Source organism: Choloepus didactylus, chromosome 1 (genome assembly GCF_015220235.1).
Source record: "Choloepus didactylus isolate mChoDid1 chromosome 1, mChoDid1.pri, whole genome shotgun sequence".
In the NCBI taxonomy this organism is placed as follows: Eukaryota; Metazoa; Chordata; class Mammalia; order Pilosa; family Megalonychidae; genus Choloepus; species Choloepus didactylus.
The window spans coordinates 49,389,191-49,409,624 of record NC_051307.1 but is presented as its reverse complement, the minus strand read 5'-3'; the positions used below and the strand labels follow the sequence as shown (position 1 = coordinate 49,409,624).

The 20,434-nt window shown below is 32.6% G+C and overlaps 1 protein-coding gene across 4 annotated transcripts in view; it reads right to left on the bottom strand.

Moving 5' to 3' along the window:
- Positions 1–20,434, bottom strand: part of CADM2 (cell adhesion molecule 2) — a 1,163,401-nt gene that overhangs the window by 110,807 nt on the left and 1,032,160 nt on the right. For all 4 annotated transcript variants that reach the window (XM_037833793.1, XM_037833816.1, XM_037833802.1 and 1 more), the window contains one exon: positions 14,554–14,732. In XM_037833793.1, coding sequence (XP_037689721.1) covers positions 14,554–14,732 — 179 coding nt within the window. The remainder of the gene's footprint in view (positions 1–14,553; positions 14,733–20,434) is intronic.

The following is a 20,434-nucleotide window of genomic DNA, read 5'->3' as shown; positions in this document are numbered from 1 at the left end:
ATTTAGACATCAATTGTGAAAAAGGGGATTCATTTTCATTAGGAAATAGGGAAAATGAAATCCCTGTACCAATCATTTGCTTTATTTTGTGTTATCTAGAACCTGTACCTTTCTGAAAACCATTATATTCATCTGAATAATACTCCATCAAATATAGTATAGATAGAAAATGGAGGCCAGTTTTTTTCCCTTGTAAAATGCCCCTTTTAAAAATGTTTCTCAAGAATAAAACCATACTAACCCATAAAACAAGAAAATCAGCAATGAAATTAATATAAGTAATTTCTGAATGTGACTTGCCAATTTTAGGAGATCTTAACATATGCATTCTTCGATTATTCAAAGGATACTGGAACATGGAATATAAAACAGCTAGAAGTAAAGATTAGCCAAATTGGTGGTATGTGCCATAAAATTTATGGATACTAAAATTCAGATAACTATCTAACAGTTCAATCAATTAACTATCCATGATTTTTTCATCTCTGGTTTTCACAATGCAAAAGAGGGTCTCAAATTTTTTATTGTTTTCTTTGGAGTCTGTTATTTTAATCTATTGCTATTGAATTTACTTGAGAAAAAGAGGTTACAAATAATAGGATGGTCATCATTTAGAACTTACAAAGGAAACTAACTCTATAATATATTATCTACATTTAAGGCATAACACTTTAAGAGTTGGTAATTCATAAAATATGTTCTAGATAAAAAAGGTATTTTATAAGTGAACTAAGTGAGATTAACTAGGTTTTATAAATTGAGATCCGATCAGATAAATTAGTAAATATGGATAGATTATTTAGATATAATTTAAATCTAAACAAGAGAAATTTCAATGAAGATTTCAAAATTAGAATTTAAAACAGATTCTAATTAGTGAGAAATGGTTGTATTCTATCTAATACAACAACTGTTTTTAAGCTGTTAAAATATTTGATCACAATGGATAGAAATATATAGCACCAATTTCTATGAATTTGTGATTATGTATTGTAAATTTCTTTTGCTAGCAGATTATATTTTAGAGGGTTCTTTTTTTCACTATACACTAAAATGGATAAAACTTGCTATAATAATTGTTAGTTTAAATAGAAGATAAAGATGAATTCATAGAGACCCGTGATTCATTATCCAAAATTAAAAAAAAACAAAAACAAAAAAAACTCCATGCCAACATAAATGTAGGGACTTCCTTTAAAGAGAAAATGTAAGCATTTTTATTGTTAGGAAACTGAAACTAAGAAAAGATAAAGGTTCCAAGACATGAAAATATTTGCTTATATTGTTTCCTACTTATAAGGTGTGAATTATAATAAAATATGCTTTTCATTTCACTTGTAACATATATTTTTAAGTACTGTTCTCATGTGAAAAGGAAAAATCAGTAGTATTTCAATAATATCTGACAGAACCCTAAATCCTGACAACTGCACAATTGTATATTAGGGCAAAATAATCTACATTGGCTGAAAGAGTTATTCACAAGAGTGAACGTCGAGTTATAAATAAATGTGATGTAAAAAATTTGTGTTATTTCTATAAGAACCTAGTTACATATAGAAGCCCAATTTCAATTCAAATTCTAATGAAGAAACTAACATCTGTATCCAGGAACCATGGCAGCTGTGGCTAAACTTTGTATTGATTAAGCTTCATCAGTCCAACATCTCTCACTTGCCTTCCCCAAGCTCTAGAGTCAATTCTTTCTGTTTCTGTGTTCCTTTCCTAGTCACATCCTGTTTCAGGACATTAGTTATCTCTGTTTGCCCACCCTTCAAGTCTCAGTTTAAATATAATCTCATCTGAATAGCATTTCCCAATTCTGTGAAGAGTTAATATCTTTCTTCTCTGGGCTTTGCACACACTCCTATATACCCTTATTGTAGATCAACATGTTCGTGTGTCTGTCTCTCCCAATAAACAGCAGTCGCAGCCTTCTAACTCTATACGTCTTTGCCTTTTTAAAATACCACTTTAGTTTGGGGCAAGTTTACTTTGACCCAATCCCCCATTATTTTTCCAAGATGGAATAGCCTCCTTTTTTTGACATACCTAGTAAAATGCTACTCTACTTCCTTTGTAAAAATTTCCTTGACTAAGTTTGACCTGATTTCCCTTCTCTGATTACCCATCATGTTTTCTGCATTTCTCTACTGCATCTCTAATGTTCCACCAAAACCAACATGACCAATGATGGTTACTTTCGTGATATACCAATTAGGGCATAATCAGTTATGTACAACCCAGTAACTCCATGTGTTTCTCCCTCAGTGGGCGATGCATAGGAAAATACATGTGTGATGGAATTCCAACATTTTTTTTTAATTTGCTCTAATGTACAAAATTAAGCAACAAACTCAAATTCTACTATTTTAACCCTTATTAATAATGAAGCACACAGTACACAGAATAACCACCAAAGCTCTTCATGACATCAGTGGTTGAAAACTGGGAGATTTTAGGATTCATTTGGCATGTATCATAAGTTGCTTGTATTTTCTTTCTTGGACTATCTTGATGATTAGGTAACAGACAGAAAGAAACCCATGGTATGTTGCTGTGTATCTCAGAGGGCAGAGCTTTATCCTTTGAATTTAGCAGATGATTTATAAATAATACTCCTACTGGTGAAAACAACAATGATATCAGTAAATAGGGAAAAGCAATGATTTTAATAACAGGAATCAGCAATTGAGCCTTGTATGGTTAATCATTGCAAATGATCACCTCCTTTCTCCTTTGTCATGTTTGAGGTGATTTTGAGGAATTCCTGACAATGATCTTCAAGTCTAAATAATTATTAAAAAAAAAACTAAAATCCAGAATACCAGAATCTTAGAATCTGAATGCATATTTTCAATGTTTCAAAACATTTTATAGCTCTAAGTCACACCATCCAATTCAAAATAATAGAAAAGTGGCCTTTTTTTTCCGCATCCTAATGAAGGAATTTAAAAAATACTACCATATTTTGTCACTGGAGCTTATTAGAGCACAACAAATCCTGTATAACCTTGTCAAAATGAAATCAGTACCAACAAGCACTGTATACAATAAACTGAAGACTGGTACAGCACCTTTTCTCCAATAACGAGCTTTTCAGGTTAAGGGTATGTTCTGTTCTCTACAAATACAGTGTACAATAATTTATAACTTGTCAAGCTGTTTTGCTTTGTGGCAGTTTCTTTTTTTAAAAATGGCATTCTGGCCCATTCAGAATGGATTTTGAATCAAAATTAAGTATAAAGAGTCCCAGTAGACCAAGCTGCTTGTTTCTCTCCAAGGACTAGTGTTCACCAGGGAGAAAATCTACTACCATTTAGTCTGAAATCTGTTATGTCTACTTCCTTTCTGCTTTATGTGGCTACCTCCACCCCACCCCCAACCCAGGTTGGTCCCAGGATAATCAAGAGTGAATCTGAACCAAGAATTGTTAGTGAAGATGCAGAAGGATGGAACTTGACATATATACGACTTATTAAGGTAGGAGTGTCTTTTTGATTTAAACTATTCACATTTCCCTACTTTAGAAACAATAAGGTATCTGTAACTTCTTTACTGCTAATTGTATTGCCACTGGAAGCAATGGTAAGGTTTACTCTTATTGTTCTGCCTGTGCTAAAAAGAAGGAAGTTTATCTGCTCCCATTATGCCAGCTCTGTCTAGCATCCTGTTTAGAGTATATCATAAAGATGGATAGCAGTACCAAGTTTCTCACTGAAATGACACCAACAGGTTGAGAAGGCCTCAACTCACCGGGGCTTGCCTCTTCCTCAAGAGGCATGAGATGTACAGTAACCTCATCTGCTTCACAAAAAAGAACCCTTTTAAAAATTAGAGTTGAATGAATTCCTTTTCATCCTTCTGATAGCTTCTACTGGCTTCACATACCAAATGGAATCCTTATATAATAATAAAAAAAAAAGCACAGCCTGTACTTTAAAAATAAAAAGAACTGCAATTTCAAACTGTAGGTGGTAACTGACAGCCCTATGTAATTACAAGAAAAGTTTGAATAAAATCAGTCTGTTATTTGGGAAAAAAATGTATGCATTTTTTTTTTCTTTTAAAATACCTTTTTACATTCCAAACTGGCAAAAGTAATGCAAAAGCTAAGGTAACAAAAGAAACGCCTTTGAAGTGGATGACCCTACATTGTTTAGCTCCACCTACTGCAAGAGTCTGAGCTCTTTCTACCTGAATGCAAATCAGATGGTTTGGTGAAAAATTAAGTTTGTGAAGATGTGAGTTTCCTATGTGTGCTTCCTATTGTCCACCATCAAAAGAACCATTTAAATCAAATATGAATATACACAGGGGAAGTGTGATGTAGTAGAAAAATACTGTTTAATAAATCTGGATTATTTGGATTTTTCAGGTAGGTTCTGTTACAAAATAGCTGAGAGATATATTGTAGATTGTTTAACATCATGCACTTTCATCTCAATATAAAGAATTTGGACCTAATAATTTATATGAATTCTTTTAGCCAGGTTCTTAACCAGTGATAAAGCACAGTGGATGTCACAAAAGTAAAATACCTCTTCATTCTTGAAAACTGTAAATGCAAAAAGTTTTGCACAGAAATTCAGGAGATGCAGCGACTCTAAGTCTCTTGGTGCAAGTTCATTAATGCAATGAAATAAACTCACACAAGACCTCATATTATAAATCAAATACCCCTCTCAACTTCAGGATAATATCATGTGCACTTGAAAAATTTGATAATACGAAAAAATACATTTTAATATGAACCTTTTAGGAGAGAAAAATTACTCTTTGCATCAAGCCACCTATATTTAAATATAACCTGTTGATGATTAAAACCTCTTTTAAATTTAATCTGCTTCTTTTTATTTTTTCTATTGTTCATCTTTCATGCCATAAAATAGTTGCTTACCTCATACTATGTTTTATATCTGTTTTACTACACAGATGTCTCACCCTGAAACTTACTAGGAGTATTTCCCATGTTTATCTTTGTTCTTATCCAACATACAAATCCTATATAAGATAACAGTGGTCTTCAGAATCCTGAACCAAATATATCTGGGCATAACTAAAATGTTCTACCTTTATTGGGGGAGGGAGGTGGGAGGACTATGTTACTAAGAACATAAAACATTGAAAAATTTTTCACATTAAACTGAAATTGGAAGTTGTTACACCAAATTAATTTTAGTGAATTCTAATTTTCACATATATTTTGGTTGGCTGCCAATTTTTAAAAGGTAGTAAAATGCATCCAAATACAACATTAAATGTTGCAATACTAAAGCTCAGTTAAATCAAAATTACGGTAAAATGTGGGACTGTTTCAAAGACTATTATTATAAACTTGCTATCCTATAATTTAAGAAAACCAGAAATGCTTATTTCTGGTATTTTTGAGCATGCATATTAATAAATAGATCCATTTTTACATGCCAATAAAAGACAATCAATAATAAAGACTAAGAAAAATGTTAAGCAGAATTGTGAAAAAGCAAATATTGAACACCTATTTAATATGTCCTCATATGTGTACCCTTGTGGTAGATTGAATTATGTACCCCAACAAACACATGATTTTAATCTTAATCCTTGTCCCTAAGGATGGGAACCCATTATAAATAGGACCTTTAGAAGACAGCCCAACTGAACCACAGTGGGTCTTAAACCATATTACTGGAAGTTTTATAAAGAGAAGAAACTGGAAATCATGAACTGGACAAGGTCACACAGGAAGAAGCTAAAAGTCAGTAGAAATTGAAGAGTCAAAGAAAGGTAAGGGTATCGCCTTGTGATGGGAGACAGAGATATAAGCTACAGAATTTGGGAGAAAGCAAGTCGTAACAACATCTTGATTTTGGACTTCTTCTAGCTTCAAAATGTGAGCAAATAAATTCCTGCTGTTTAAGCCAACCCATTGTGTGATATTTTTCATAGCAACCGGGCAAATTAAGATAATTCCTAATGCTCAGAGCTCTCAGATGGAGCCAGATCTTTCTTAACTTGAAGAAATGTTATTTAATTTCCCACTAGGAAATTAGTGACATAGATTGATAACTTTTCCCAGATTATTTACATTTAAAATATGGTCTCAATAAAGAAGTCAACAACTTAGCCAAAGTAAAACATTTCTACTGGTGGAGTTTCATATTCTCCTGGATATGTCCCCTGGAATATTACATGTAATCAGGGGTCTTTGAAAGCATCTCTGAAATCATATCACAGAATAGATTTATATCTCTTACTAAGTAGTCTAGGCCCAATGGGAGCCTGGCCCTGTATTTTGCATACAGTAGATACTCAAGGAACATTTTCTGAAATAATAAAATATTAATTAATACTGAGTTCTGTTGTGAATTTTCAGGCCATATCTCAAAGAAGTTTTGTATTTGGCTACATGTTAATATTATCTTTATGAGAAAGGAGTCCGAAGAACAAATCCAATGTTCAGTTAGCAAGGGACTAAAACTATTAAAAACGATCATTGAATTTTACAAAAAGATGAACATACATGTTGGAAGTCAATTGCATAACTCTTCTAATTTTGAAGATCTCTGTTAGAGATATTAATTCTTCTATACACAGTTATGTATGTCATGCACTGCTTAGCTCTACCAGGCACCGTTTACATATGGACTGCCAACCAAACACATATCATTTTTTTCTCTCACTATAGGATGAAAACTAAAGACAATGATTTTGGTAACCAAGGAGAATCAAATATGAATCTGATTTTGCATTCAGGAAGCAACCTGGGAGGTGGATTATAGTTTTCAAAAGTTTCTCCACTAAAGACTTTCAGGCTTTGTTTTGAAGAACAATACCTAGTCACAAAAGCAGGTATCATGTATGTGTCTGTACATGTATATAAATTTATTTGTTTTTTTTTTCTGTTTTAAAGAGAGAAGAAGAGAGAGAGGAGAGAGAGAGAAAGCGAATCACTAAAGAATTATTTATTGAGTGCCTTCCATTTGGAAAGCACTGTTCTAAGAGCTAGGTATACAGAGATAAACAAGATCCATAAGATCCTTGCTTTCAAGGAATTCATAATCCAGTGAGAGGGACTATATATACATGTACATATACACACATATATAATATATAGACATATTCCTACACATGTATGCATATATATATATATACAATCAAATATGTAAATAAACAACTAAATATGAAATAATGGATCCAATTAAAATAATTAAAATGAAGCAATATTATGGGACTGGAGTCCACTTTAAAGTAGAGTTCTCTATGAGAAGATTCATTTAATCTGAGATCTGAATAACAAGAAATCATCCTTGCAAAAATCAGCATTCCTGAGAGCATTCCTCATCCTCCTAGGATAAGAATTCCAAGCAGAGGCAAAGTCCCTAAAGAGGAATGAGCTTGATATCTTAGGACTGAAAGAAGGCCAGGAATACAGAAGTTAAGTTCAGGGAAGAGGGCTAAGAGATGTCACAGATGTAGGTAGCAGCCATATTATGCAGGGCTTGGAAAGTCAGGGTAATAAAGATTTTGATTTTACATGAAGTGTCATGAAATGCTTTTGGAGAAATGTAAATGGCGGACAGATATGAAGTGACATGGATTTAAAACATTTCTATAGTGCAGCTGTGTGGCAAATAGATTGAAGAGGTGGAAGTGTAGAAGCAGGGAGTCCATTAGAAAATGTTTCAATAGTCAGGCCACAGAGGGTGGTAGAGAGAAGTGGATGTATTGAAAGCATGGATTGGAAGTAATGTCATCAGAACTTGCTGATGAATTAGAAAGAAGGGTAGAGAGGAATCAAGGCTAATTCTTAGATTCTAGAATAAACACATGAAATGTTCCTACAATGTAAAATCTATATCTTCTACTAAGGCATGCCATTGTTTCTGAAAACTAATGCCAACATTTTCCTCATGGGCCACTACATACCACTTTTATTCTTTAACAGATGGGCCAATTAATGCACACATACTTGGGTAGAAGAGCTCTGTACTTTCTTTGTAAAGCTACAATCTGAATTTAATTCCACAGAAACAAATCTAGAAAGCATGAGTGCTAGTGGTGCTGTCCTTCTGTTCTGTTTACTTTATTATGTGTTGCAGCTGATGGGAAATATTGTATATAAGTAGTGTAAAAAACCATTTTTAAAATGCTGCAATTGTTGAGTGACTGACTCTTTTCCCCTTTCAGGAAAAAATGAGGACTTTTGCTGTGGGCATTTTATAGTTAGTGGTTCACCTAGGTACTGCAGAAACATTTATTTCAGAGTAGAATCTTAGAAGAGATTTTTTTTTCTGAAAACTGAAACCTTGACTTACCTACTTTATGCTTATCTTAAAACAAAGAAATGGAATTAAGCATCAACTCTGTGAGTGTCTTCACATATATCCTCTGCCACACACAACTTTTTAAATGTTCTCTAATGGTAAACAGCACCGTCTTCACTATTTTATCCTAGTTCACTTCACTTGCTGAGGAGTTCAACGGCATCCAGTCAGACGTATGCCTTTTCCACAGGTACCACTGCTCTGCTTATTCGTGTCCATGAATGACACATTTTATCTCAGCAATCAAAGAAGCTGCTGTTTTAGGACTCATCCAACTTGTTTTACTGCTTGGAAACTCTCAATCAGAGATGAGAGCAGCAACCACAGGGCTCATCTATTAGTGCACAGTTTGTTACTTCATGTGGATGTCTTTTCCTCCTTTTACTTCCTACACTGCATATTTTTCTATCTATGCTCCTAAAGAAAGCTGCTCCAAAGGAAAAAAAAAATGTTCATTATGAGTACACAGAATTAATTTACCAACTGGTAGGTCTGTTTCCATGTGAGGGAACAGATTTTAGCTGAATCCCTTTTTAATGTTTGCTAGGCTGTACATCTGTCCAAAATCCAGGTTTCTCCTTCTTACTCCCCACCTACCCATAAGAGCTCAAAGACTCTCTGTCTTAGTTCCGTAGTGATCTGTAAGTATCACCTTGCCTAACAGAACAACTGAGTGAAAAAATTAATGTAGCCTCACAATTGTTTGTTGTTGGATAATTTCAATAGTATTCAAAGAGTGCCAACTTTTCAGTTTAGCCACAGATTTGCACAGAAGTGTACTTTACATTTTAATATGATGAGAGTGCTCATTTGTTTTCAAGTTATTGATAACCATGACATGAAAAGTTTATTTTAAAAACATTCGCATTTATAACGTAGGACTGAGGATGTATGTGCTTTCTAAGAGAAGTTTTAAAAAACAAATACAAAATATTACTTTATGATATTCTCTGCTTTACAATTATTGCCACACTTAGTTATATATATTAATTGTTTTCTAAATTAAAGGTAAAAATACCAGTAAACCTCAAAAACTGAATTTATATTTTGCACACAGGTTAAATATTTTAAATAAATGATAGGCAGATTTAAAATGCTTGATAAAGCCAAAGAAAGACTATTCTACATGATTTAATTTGGTAAATGAGACAACTGAAACAGAGAATTGGTATCCAGTATGGAAAGCAAACTTACATTTATCTAAAGTCTCTGAAAGGGATATATATTGAAATGAACAACAAATCTTGGAAACTTAGCTTGATGCAGCTGTCAGTAATATCTATGTGTACAACTTTCTGTCTCTGAGTATTTTTGACATTTATTATTAACAATAAAGCTGAGTGAAATGAAAGTAGCACTCATATTGATTCTTAAAAGCTGGAAAGGCACATTTAATAGCTTGTTCTCTTTCACTAGACCAAAACACATAGGCTTGTCTAGCTGTAATAGTCTTTCTTTCTATTAAAATTAAAGATCCAAAACAGTCTTTTTATAATGCCTCCTACCATCTAACAATAAAATGTGATGGATCCTATTCAATATATGTGTTATTTCTGAGATAAATTATCCTGCAAACATAAAAAGGTCAATATCACATTTTTCATCAATATTTATTTCAATAGACACATGAACAAATAAACAAAACAAAACATAGCTGTCAAGTGATATTTTAGAGATATCAACTCAGTAACTGTGAGAAAATTGATTGGCATTGCAGAAATATAAGCAAACTTTGGATTCTATTTCACTTTCTATTACGATAAAACTAGTTACAGAAAATTTTACTTGTCTTTATAGGATCGAAGAGGTGAAATTTACTAGAAAAGCAAAGCAAAATATGTACACATAAAGAAAAGCTAAACTGTGGAGAGGTATATAGTGGGCAATTTCAATCAAAATAAGAAAAGAAGAATAGCAAACATTAAGTTAATAAAGAAGTGATGACATCACAAAATCTTATTCATACGAGTAGAAAAATAATGAAGGAATAGTGCAAGTTAGAGCAGCGGCAAGAGAATTTTAAATCTCACCTAAGGGTTGCTCTGGAAATAGGTAGCATAAACTTGAAGAGGGAGTGGGAATATCATGAAAAACTTCCTGGGATAGCACATCTCAACTCTGCTATGACTATCTGAGACAATCCCAACTGGGATCTTCAGGGCCCTGAAGCTCTCATCTGATTCCCTCCTTTTATTCTCCTACAGTCTGAATTTGCCAGAGTTATTATGGCTACTAGTAGAAAGAGAAATGGGCTACTCATTTCTTCCACTTGTATTCCTATATTTCTTCCCCAAATCCTGGGAGAGCTCTGAGGGTGGAGGTGATAATAAAGAGTTGCTTCTTTGCCCTTCTTCCATTTATATTTTGGGGAATGCCTATGAATTTCTATAACATGAGTGAAAAGGTATTTAGAAGGCATTAGGAAAATTGAGATGAAGGCAGAAGTTAAGGATTTTTGCTTTCTGACAGCTTCAAAAAAGTGTTTTGGTTTTTAAACGTCAGTTATGAACAAATAAATGTAAGCCCCTGAATTGCTTCCAAACCACAAAATAAAATAAGACTGAGGCCATAAGTAATTTCATGCAGCCATTTCTTGTATATATATTTGTTGTTTATTCTATAATGGAAGACATAGGTCTAGCTGGTCTTTACTTGGGGAGAAGATATTTTACCTAAGTCCCCTGAACTTGAGGTTGCATTAGAGAAACAAGCATAATTATAAATTTTACCCTGCTCTCTGTATTATTAGCCTGTAATTTTCTTGAGGTTTTAAGGTCTTCTATCTTGCTCAGCTACCAAGAATTTAGAATTTTCTTGTCCTTCAATAGCATTAACCTAATTTATGCAGTAAATTATCTGTGTATGTAACTCTTGGGTGAATTTCATACCAGATCATTGGACTGGAATAAAGGATACTAGTAATATTAGAATAATAATACCTGCAATTTATTGCACATGTATATAACCCACACTGAGCTAGATACTCCCCATTCATGATGTATGCCATTTGTTTATGTAACAAATGTAGCACCCAGGAGTGCTGTATTACTGATCATTTTAAATGCTTGGACTATATTCTCACAGACTCTGAATATCTACATAATTATATTTATATATATATTTATATATATATATATATATATATATAACTATGTAGCTATATATGTGTATATATATATCTTCTACTTTGTGTTAAAATCATTTGATTGCTTGTATCTCCCATATTAAACTATAAACTCCATTAGTGCTATTCACCTTTGCATCTCCCATAGGGCCTTTACACTCAGTAGATAAGTTCTAAATATCTATTTGGTGAATAAATGAATTATTCTCTTGATCTGAGTTCTCCAAATGGTAAGGACAGTAATGGAAGAGAATATTTCAAGGCAATTAAACATACAGAACTAATCAGCCATACAGAATAAATAGACTGATACCAATGATAACATGAGAGATAATTCAATAATTTTATAAAGAAGCAAACCAAAACTTACTGTGCTCATAGGCATTTAATAAGTATAACTATGGCTACCAATTTAAAAGATTAATTTTCCATTGCTGAGTTTTTTAATGAAAAATGCTACCTTCTCTCCTAATGAAAACTCCATCATGCAAGTGTTTCTTAAGTATAATGCATTATCCTACAGGTATTTGTATGCTGATTTTCATTAGGCCTTCTACTGAGGGTGAATTTTAGACTGGCAGTTTCAAATTGCTATCTGTAGTTCTAATGCTGAATTTATAAAGGTGTAATTGTGGGGGAGAGGGGAATACAACCAGTGTCCACAACACAAAATGTCAGTGCTGTTAACAATTAATGTGATAACATTTAAATAATGCACTTCCATTTTGACATCCCAAAAATAAAATCTAACCATTAGGATGGCATCTAGATAACAAATGATTTCACAGGAAAATCCTCAGACCTACATCAAGTTAAGAATCAATAGAACCTAGGCAACTGTGAGAGAGTCAAAGACCCGGATCTCTGCTCATGAAAAACCCTTCTGTGCTAGGGCTATATTAAATTATAACAGTTAATGTAAAATCAACCTTGGTGTAAAAGATAAAAGGGCAAAGTTCTCACAAATGATCACTTATCACTCCATTCGAAATGCATACAGCATTCATTATAGATTGAAATGCCACTCAGATTTCATCATTTAGAAGGGTTTTGAAGCAGCCAAACCATTAACAAGAGAAAGTAGCTTTTTATATTTACACAGCCAGTGACTAATGAAACATTATACCCAGTGCGCAAAGGGAAAAAAAAAATTAAAACTTTAGTTTGTAATGAACCAAATTGGAGCCTGTTTTAAACACAGCATAACATAGTTTCACTGTTTCATAAAGCCTCTCATTATCTGTGTCAATAATCCTAGGTAAACTACCGTTAAACTTCCCAGCATTTATCTAGCAGCATGAAAAGCATCAATCCATGGGGTGCTTTTGATGAATTGTAGTTCAAAAAGCAAGGCCAAAAATGACTTTGCACAAAGCACTTAGAGAAGTATTTATTAGAAATATGTCAACTACCAACTACCTAAAGGTAGCTTGGCTATTTAAGAAATCATGCTGTTGACTAGCTTGCAAACACTGGAAAAAACATGAATTTTCCCCACTTGACTTACTTGAAAGAAATGAATGACATACTTTTCATCTAAATATACTGTTTCTTTCTGTCAATTCCCTCCTAATTTTCTATACTTTAATGTCATACTGCTTTCAACACAACGTGGCATGCTATGCAACATGTCCCCCAGGTTCCTAGAAATTATTAGGTAAGAGAATCACTTAGAAAGTTAAGGGTGAATCAGACCACACTTATGTGACTGCATAGTCTAAACATCCAGGTCAGCATGAACTAAAAGCTACTCTCAGATTCTGCTCCAAAGTTCTAACTTATCTTCTTGACATTCTTCAGTGGATATGATATTCTCTCTGGCAGTAAGGCTGGCAGGATGACATGTCTACAGGGGATTGCATTTAATTTCAATTTATCAGTCTAATTTGATTAGGTTAACCTTTCACAAAAGTTTGATTTTTCACAATTCAGGAGATACTAGAAATTGTACTATTTTCTCCAATTTTGGCCTGAATTGCATCAAAATAAATAGCTAGGACAAGTAACAAAAATTGATTGATTTTTCTCACCTACAATTAAATCTCTTTGGTGTCTACTATTCGATTTACAAAGACTTAGACTTTACCTCCAAAATTCTTTCTGGGAAAGGTCTAGAACTAGCCCATGTTTCTTACTGTGTTATATAATAAGATTCTTGGGAGATATATCAAATAAATGTACCCCTTCACTAATTCCTAAGATCTACTGGAATTCTTAACAGCATCATGTTTTACATAATACTACTTCAGAATATTTTAATAACGTGTGGAACACAATATTAGTCTCAGGAAAGGTTTTATTGGTCAAATATATGTGCAAAATGTAGCCTTCTCTAATGCTTTCTTTCTCTAAGAGATTCACAATAAACCCTGGCATATAAAATAAACGCTGAGATATCTTACTATAAAGAACTCTACCTAATTTTGTTTACTGGAGTATTTATGTGATGGGGATCACATAAAAGTTCATCCCCATCTAACAAAAAGATGTATTAGAAATATGTGGTGTTTGGAGGTTGGGTAAAACAGAAAGTCTCTTCAATTCTTGGGTATTGGTATTTCTGCCATTTTGATATTTATTTATAGTGTGAGATAAGTGCAGTCAAAAAAGAATTTGGTGTGGAAGTTTCAAATTATGGCCCATAAGAAATTAATGCTGTTGTCATTAATATTGTACAACTCTTTCTTAGCTGCATCTCAATGAATTTTATCATTCTTTGAAACCAGTTATGGTAATTATAAAGTATATTTTATGATAATATGACCAAAATCAGCTTATAGGAAATAGAGTTTCCATGATTCTGAATTAGAACTAAAAGCATTTATCTGTAAAATTTAAAGACAATCATTAATATAATTTACTAGTCACTACCAAAAATTACACCAATTTATAATAAAAGAGGACCTTTCATAGAAATTTGTATCTGTTGGTGTATATGGTAATTTTATTTTATTAGTCTGACTTGGAATTTATCAATCATGCATCTTGGATATATTTATACTTATGAGAAGCCCTTCTGAAAAAAACAGACAGTCTGCTTAATTTTACTATTTCCAAGAGTTTGATAAACAGTTTTCACATCATTAATACTTTCAGGTGTAATATTTTCAAAAAGTTACTCACCGTGTACAATGAGAACATACTCTGCGCTACTTTGGCCAATGGTGTTTGTGGCTTCACATCGATATGTACCGTTATCCGTTTTGTTCAGGAAAAGAATGTTTAGCTCCCTTCCACTCACAACCATTCGGTCAGGATCTGGCAATTCTCCACCATCTTTTGTCCACAAAACAGGTTCTGGCCTATTAGGTTCAAACATGCATATAGGCAGGAAAATAAGAAAAGTTACATATTCTGTGAATTAAATAAATCAAGCAAGTGAGAAAAATTTAACAACTTGTATGTGCATAACCATAGCATACCTTCTGTAAGACTCACTCAGACTACTTGGCTGAATGGTAATTCTGTTTTACTTAATTAAGCAGATATGTGTTGAGGAACCATTTTGCTGAGCCATTTTAGCAGTCACTGCTGGTGCTCTGTCCCTGGTGTTGTGACTAATGGATCACACCTGCTAGTCTCTGGAGTATTGTCCTTGGGCTATTAGAGCAGCCTTTTCCTGAAATACCTGCACTTGATGAGACATGGCTTTACCTGAAACCACCTGAAGTATCTTCCTCTTTCTGCTTTTCTCACCTCTAACAGGCTTTTCCTGAGTGTTTTCTTTTAATAAAAATACTTTAAAGAATCCCTGTCTCAAATTTGTTTTTTAGTGAAGAATGATAAATGAACCATAGGGTTCTGCCTTACAGACATTTCATAGTCTTTTATAATTATTAACGATAAAAATGTTCATTAATGATTTCAACTACCATATGTTAATAATATTGGTTATTCTAGGTGCTTTATATATTCTATAATATTCATAGGAACACTTTGATAATTATACATATCAATTAATCTTATTAATATATCAGAATATAGAAGAACATCAGTGAAAAATTCAAACCCTATCCTGACACCATAGAATAGGATTCATATACTATCTCCTGTTTTCTAACAAGATCGATAGCTTCCTGGTTCTTCCATGACAATATTTTCTAATGAAAACATGATGTTATCACACAGTAGAAAATTATTCTCTAAGAAGCTTTAATCACTTTTAATTGGGTAAAAATGTTGAACTTATATTCTGTTATTGTAAATGCAATTAGAATGTAGGACTTGATAAGCAATGCCACAACAATGGCATTCTTTCTAAAATGAAGAATATATGTTGTTTCTGACAATTTTTTGTAAAACAGAGGAAAGTTGTAAACCAAATAATAATAAATAAGGAAAAAAGTATTGAAAGAAGCTGATTGACAACGTCATGAAGGAATTGCTCAGGGTACGTAGTACAAAATTAGGGGAGAAATAAAAGAAGGCAAGAACAAATTTATTAGAGTTGTCTCCATAAAATTTCTGAAAGAGGATTATATGATAAAAAATGAAGAAACTGGTTATACAAAAAATAATTGTAGAAAGCAAGTGTTTATATCTTCCAGTTATATAGACAACTCACTTTCCTAGTATCATTAATAAAACCATTAATACTTCTCAAATTGCTTCATATATCCTACATCTGCTAATGGGTATTTGAATTTATGAATTCTTAATTTAAAACTTATACCCTAGATAATCTTGCACTGTGTACAACCTTAAAATCTTTTGTAGAGGCAAACAGTTGCAATAAAACTATGACTTACTGCATATACCTGAAACAGTAAAAGTTGTGGTCCTTCTACAAAGCTACATAATGTGCAATACTAAAGTAACAGTTACATTAAGTATAATCTGAATTTTAGAAGACTCCTCCTTAAAATACTACTCAAAAAAAGTTTTTTATTAAGAGGCAAAGCTTTACTGATGTGTAAGTTATAATTTTTAAAATGCACACATATATAATTATTTGCATGTATCCAAACATTTCCATACAACCAAAATATACCCCCAAACCCAAATTATCATGGTTTTTCTCTACCCTTGTTCATCTTGCAGCTTACAGTCACATCTTAAAACATATGGCTTCTGCAAATATGTAATTATATTTATATATTTTTTCAAATTCTGTATACTGAAATGTCATTTTAAAACTAGACAAATTATTCAAGTTTCCAGTCTGCATTTAGAAACATTTGTCTTAATTAAATTTGCTCTTTTAGGAAATAATGAAATGAAAACTGCAAAAATGGTTAATAGGAGGTTATGACAGTCTAAGTCATTGCGGACACTAAACATTGCAGGATTCTTGATCCTACTCTGTGTGGTCAATCTTCAAGGTGGCAGAAAGAGTTAGCACCATAAAATGCAATTAAAATGAATGGAGGTTAGAGTTTACGCATAGATTAAAAATAGCCTACACATATTCCCAATTAGAATTTTAAATGTTCAAGCTTCTTAATGCCACCATAAAAAATATTAAGAGGTTTAGCAAGTCTTGATACAATTTGCGTTTCATCTTAATAAAGAGGGCCTCTAGGCTTTCTCTAATTGGAACCCAGAAGTGATTGAGTTTCTTGCTAGAAATGAATAACAACTTCCCTGCTGTTCAGGCATCCAAAGGCAATCATTTTAAAAGTGGTTCCAGTCCACAGTCTCTAGGTAATAATGCTGAGAAAGGGTAGGACCTAGACACCAGGAGTAATAGGACAGTGAAACCAGAATCAGGCAGGAGACGATATCACGTGACTCTATGCAGTGAGAAACTTAAGAGAGTCAACCAAGAGAGATCCCCTTTTAAATGCCATATAAATAAAAGTTGAAAATCATCCATATGAGGTGAAATTTAACGTGATTCTGTCTACCAAATCTATAGAATGAAAATATATTTTATTTTCCCATGCACCAAAAGATACTTTTGCAGGTTTTTCCTAGGGCCACAGAAAACAACATGAAAATAAAAATGCAAAAAGAAGCTGAATATGTGCTTGTATGCATAAATATTCCCACGTATTCTAAGGCCTCAATGAAGAGCTTTTTTTTTTTTTAACAGTTTTATTCACAAACCATACAATACATCCAAAGCATACAATCAATGGCTCTCAGTATAATCACCAGAGTTGTGCATTCTTCACCACAATCAGTTTGAGAACATTGTCATTGCTCCAAAAAGAGAAATCCCATACCCCTTAGACCTCTTTATTATTGATATTTAGCACTGGCATGGTAACTTTGTTAAAATCAATGAAAGAATATTACAAAAGTGAAGTGGCTTTTATCTTTTTTGTTTGTTTTAACTATATCAGCTGAATGTTTTGTTTTGTACACATCTAATAAGAGATTCTCCAGTTCTTTTCACAACTCCTTACTTATAAATGAATGTTGGAAGAAATTGCCAAATTTGCTATCAAATTTTTAGTGAACAGAAATGACAGAAATTAAATGTAAATTAACATTCAACATTGAAGATTTTAAGCTCTTTGGGTTCAGGGAAAAAGGATCCTGAGAGAACTCTAGACTAGGCAATTCCTCATTGAATAGGCTGAGATTGGATCCTTAAACCTAAGCACAAATATTAAGAATGAAGTGGAGAGGAAGAAGAAAAGAGCAGAGGAGAAATATTAGGAGTTGTAGTTGCTTGCTCCTATTATTAATTTAAAATATAAAAACAAAACAAGTTCAAAGGGTAGCATTCTTAAAACGGTGAAACTGATTCAAAAATAATTTTGTAAAGAGCATCTGTTGAAAATTAAGGCTATAGTTAAACAGGAAGAAACAGAAAGGGATTACTCATGGGGCTATTTATTTCATCATACATAAAAGTTTATATTCTATTGAAGATCAAATGAGATGTTTCTTAAGACAGTTTTAAATAATTCTATGTTATAAAAAGTCATATTCTTAATTATAAAAATATTGTTCTAGGCCCTTGGAGAAATCATCAAACTGATTTTTTTTTCTAAATTGTTATGCAAATGCATTGCGAAAAAGTGTTTTTTTTTTCACTTCTAAAATTGACTTCATTTATTTTTTATGGGAGTAGTTCTTAAAACATCACATAACTTTTAGTAAAGAACAAGTTAACATTGAGTGTTTTATGTATTGCTATTACTTATTTTAAAATGTAATCAGTGAAATATTTTACGTGTTGGTTGTCTTTATAGGCACAGTTTTATAGTTTATGCATTAAGCACAGTTTGCTTTATACACATAGTTCAAGGGAACACAAAACTTCAGAAACATTTATATCAGTCTTCAGTGAGTCTCAGTGGGTTTCATCACTAGAAAATGCTCTAGCCTTATGCTTATATCTTAAGTCAGATATGAAATCAATGAATTTTCTTGTTGTTTGTTAAAGTATACCTATGCGAATGTTCTTGACTATGTACTTCATAAGTTTACACAATTATTAAACAATTATCATTAAACAATATGTACAAGTTTTTATACAAGGGATTATGAAAGATATAAAGAAAATAAAACATTTCTATCTATATATAATATACTATAATTTATTAGTTTATTTAAGACATATTATAATTTAATAATTTATTTAAGACATATGTCATGAACCATAATATTTGGCAGGACATGGTAAGTGGCATAAGTGATTTATAAAATATCATAAGATTCACCACCTATAATTATTGGGATTACAACAGGCTTTACAAAAGAGAGAATTATTGATTAGTATCTTTAATTATTATGGGATTTTGACTGATAGATATGGAAGAGGTCAACTAAAGAGTGCTAAGTGCTCTGGGTAGGATGCTTGCCCACCAGAGACCATTTGTTAAATGGGTGAATCTAACTATGGTGAATGCCAGGAAAAGAAAATAGGGTGAATAGGCAAAATTGCTATTGGTCAAAGACAACATTAAGAAAGAGTAAAGGTAAAGGCACTCATATGGTAACTAAGTCATGGGGGAAATAAAATCAAAAGCCCAGATGCAACATTTCATAAACTGCTATGAAAGAGCAGGAAGAAATACACTCCTAAGTAGCTTGGTCTAAGACAAAAATTTGTAGAACAGAAAACTGAGCATGAAAATATTTATTTATTTATTTATTTATTTATTTATTTATTTATTTATTTATTTATTTATTTATGTTAATAATTGACCAGAAGACTGAAAGTGCCATAGAAAGTAAGAGAAGGTAAAATGTAGTAGGGAGAATTTGGACACAAAGAAAAGCATGAACAAAAGCACAGAAATAGGAAAGTTCAAGAGAAATGTCAGAAAAAAAATTCTGTACTTTTAAAATAGGTTAAAAGGGGCTTGAAGTTCAGGCTAAAGAGACCAGTCTTTCTTTAAAATGAAAATGCTTTAGTATGAATTTTTAGAGTGAGTATTCCTGATCAGAGTTTCCTTTAAGAATATTAGTATAAAACATATGGAAACTGAAACCCAATATGAAGACTATATATTCAATTCTGAAGAGCAATAATGAGGTCCTACATGAAATTTGGGATAATAATAAAGGAAAGCAGGAAATAGATCACGCAGGAGCCCTTGGGAAAGTAGATGCAACTTTTTTAGAATGAGAATATGAATGTTATTAAGGAAAAGAGAGGAGAAACTCTCAGAGGTGGTCAGTTTGTATAATAGGAACACTGTTAGTGCTAAGAAGGAAAACAGCAATAACAACACAAAAACCAACCAATGAAAGAAACAAATAAATACAAACCAGGAGTATAATTGATTGAAATACAGCAGAAATGGAAAGTTGATGATTTTGGTTTGGGACATGTTGAAATTAAGTGCTAGAAAAAAATCATGACAGACATCTCCATATGGCAGTAAGGAAATGAGAAAATGAGAAGTCAGGGGAGAGGACAGCACTGGAAGATTTACAGAGAGATTTGAGCCAACCAAGGGTTCAAGCTCAAGAAAGAAAACAAAATAGCACTACCAAATGTCTTAGAAAATTTTCACTTAGAGGATGAGAAAAGAAAGAAAATGAATTCAAAAGAGAAATTTATTGGCTTAAATATTGACATGCAAACCCATTCAATACCTTG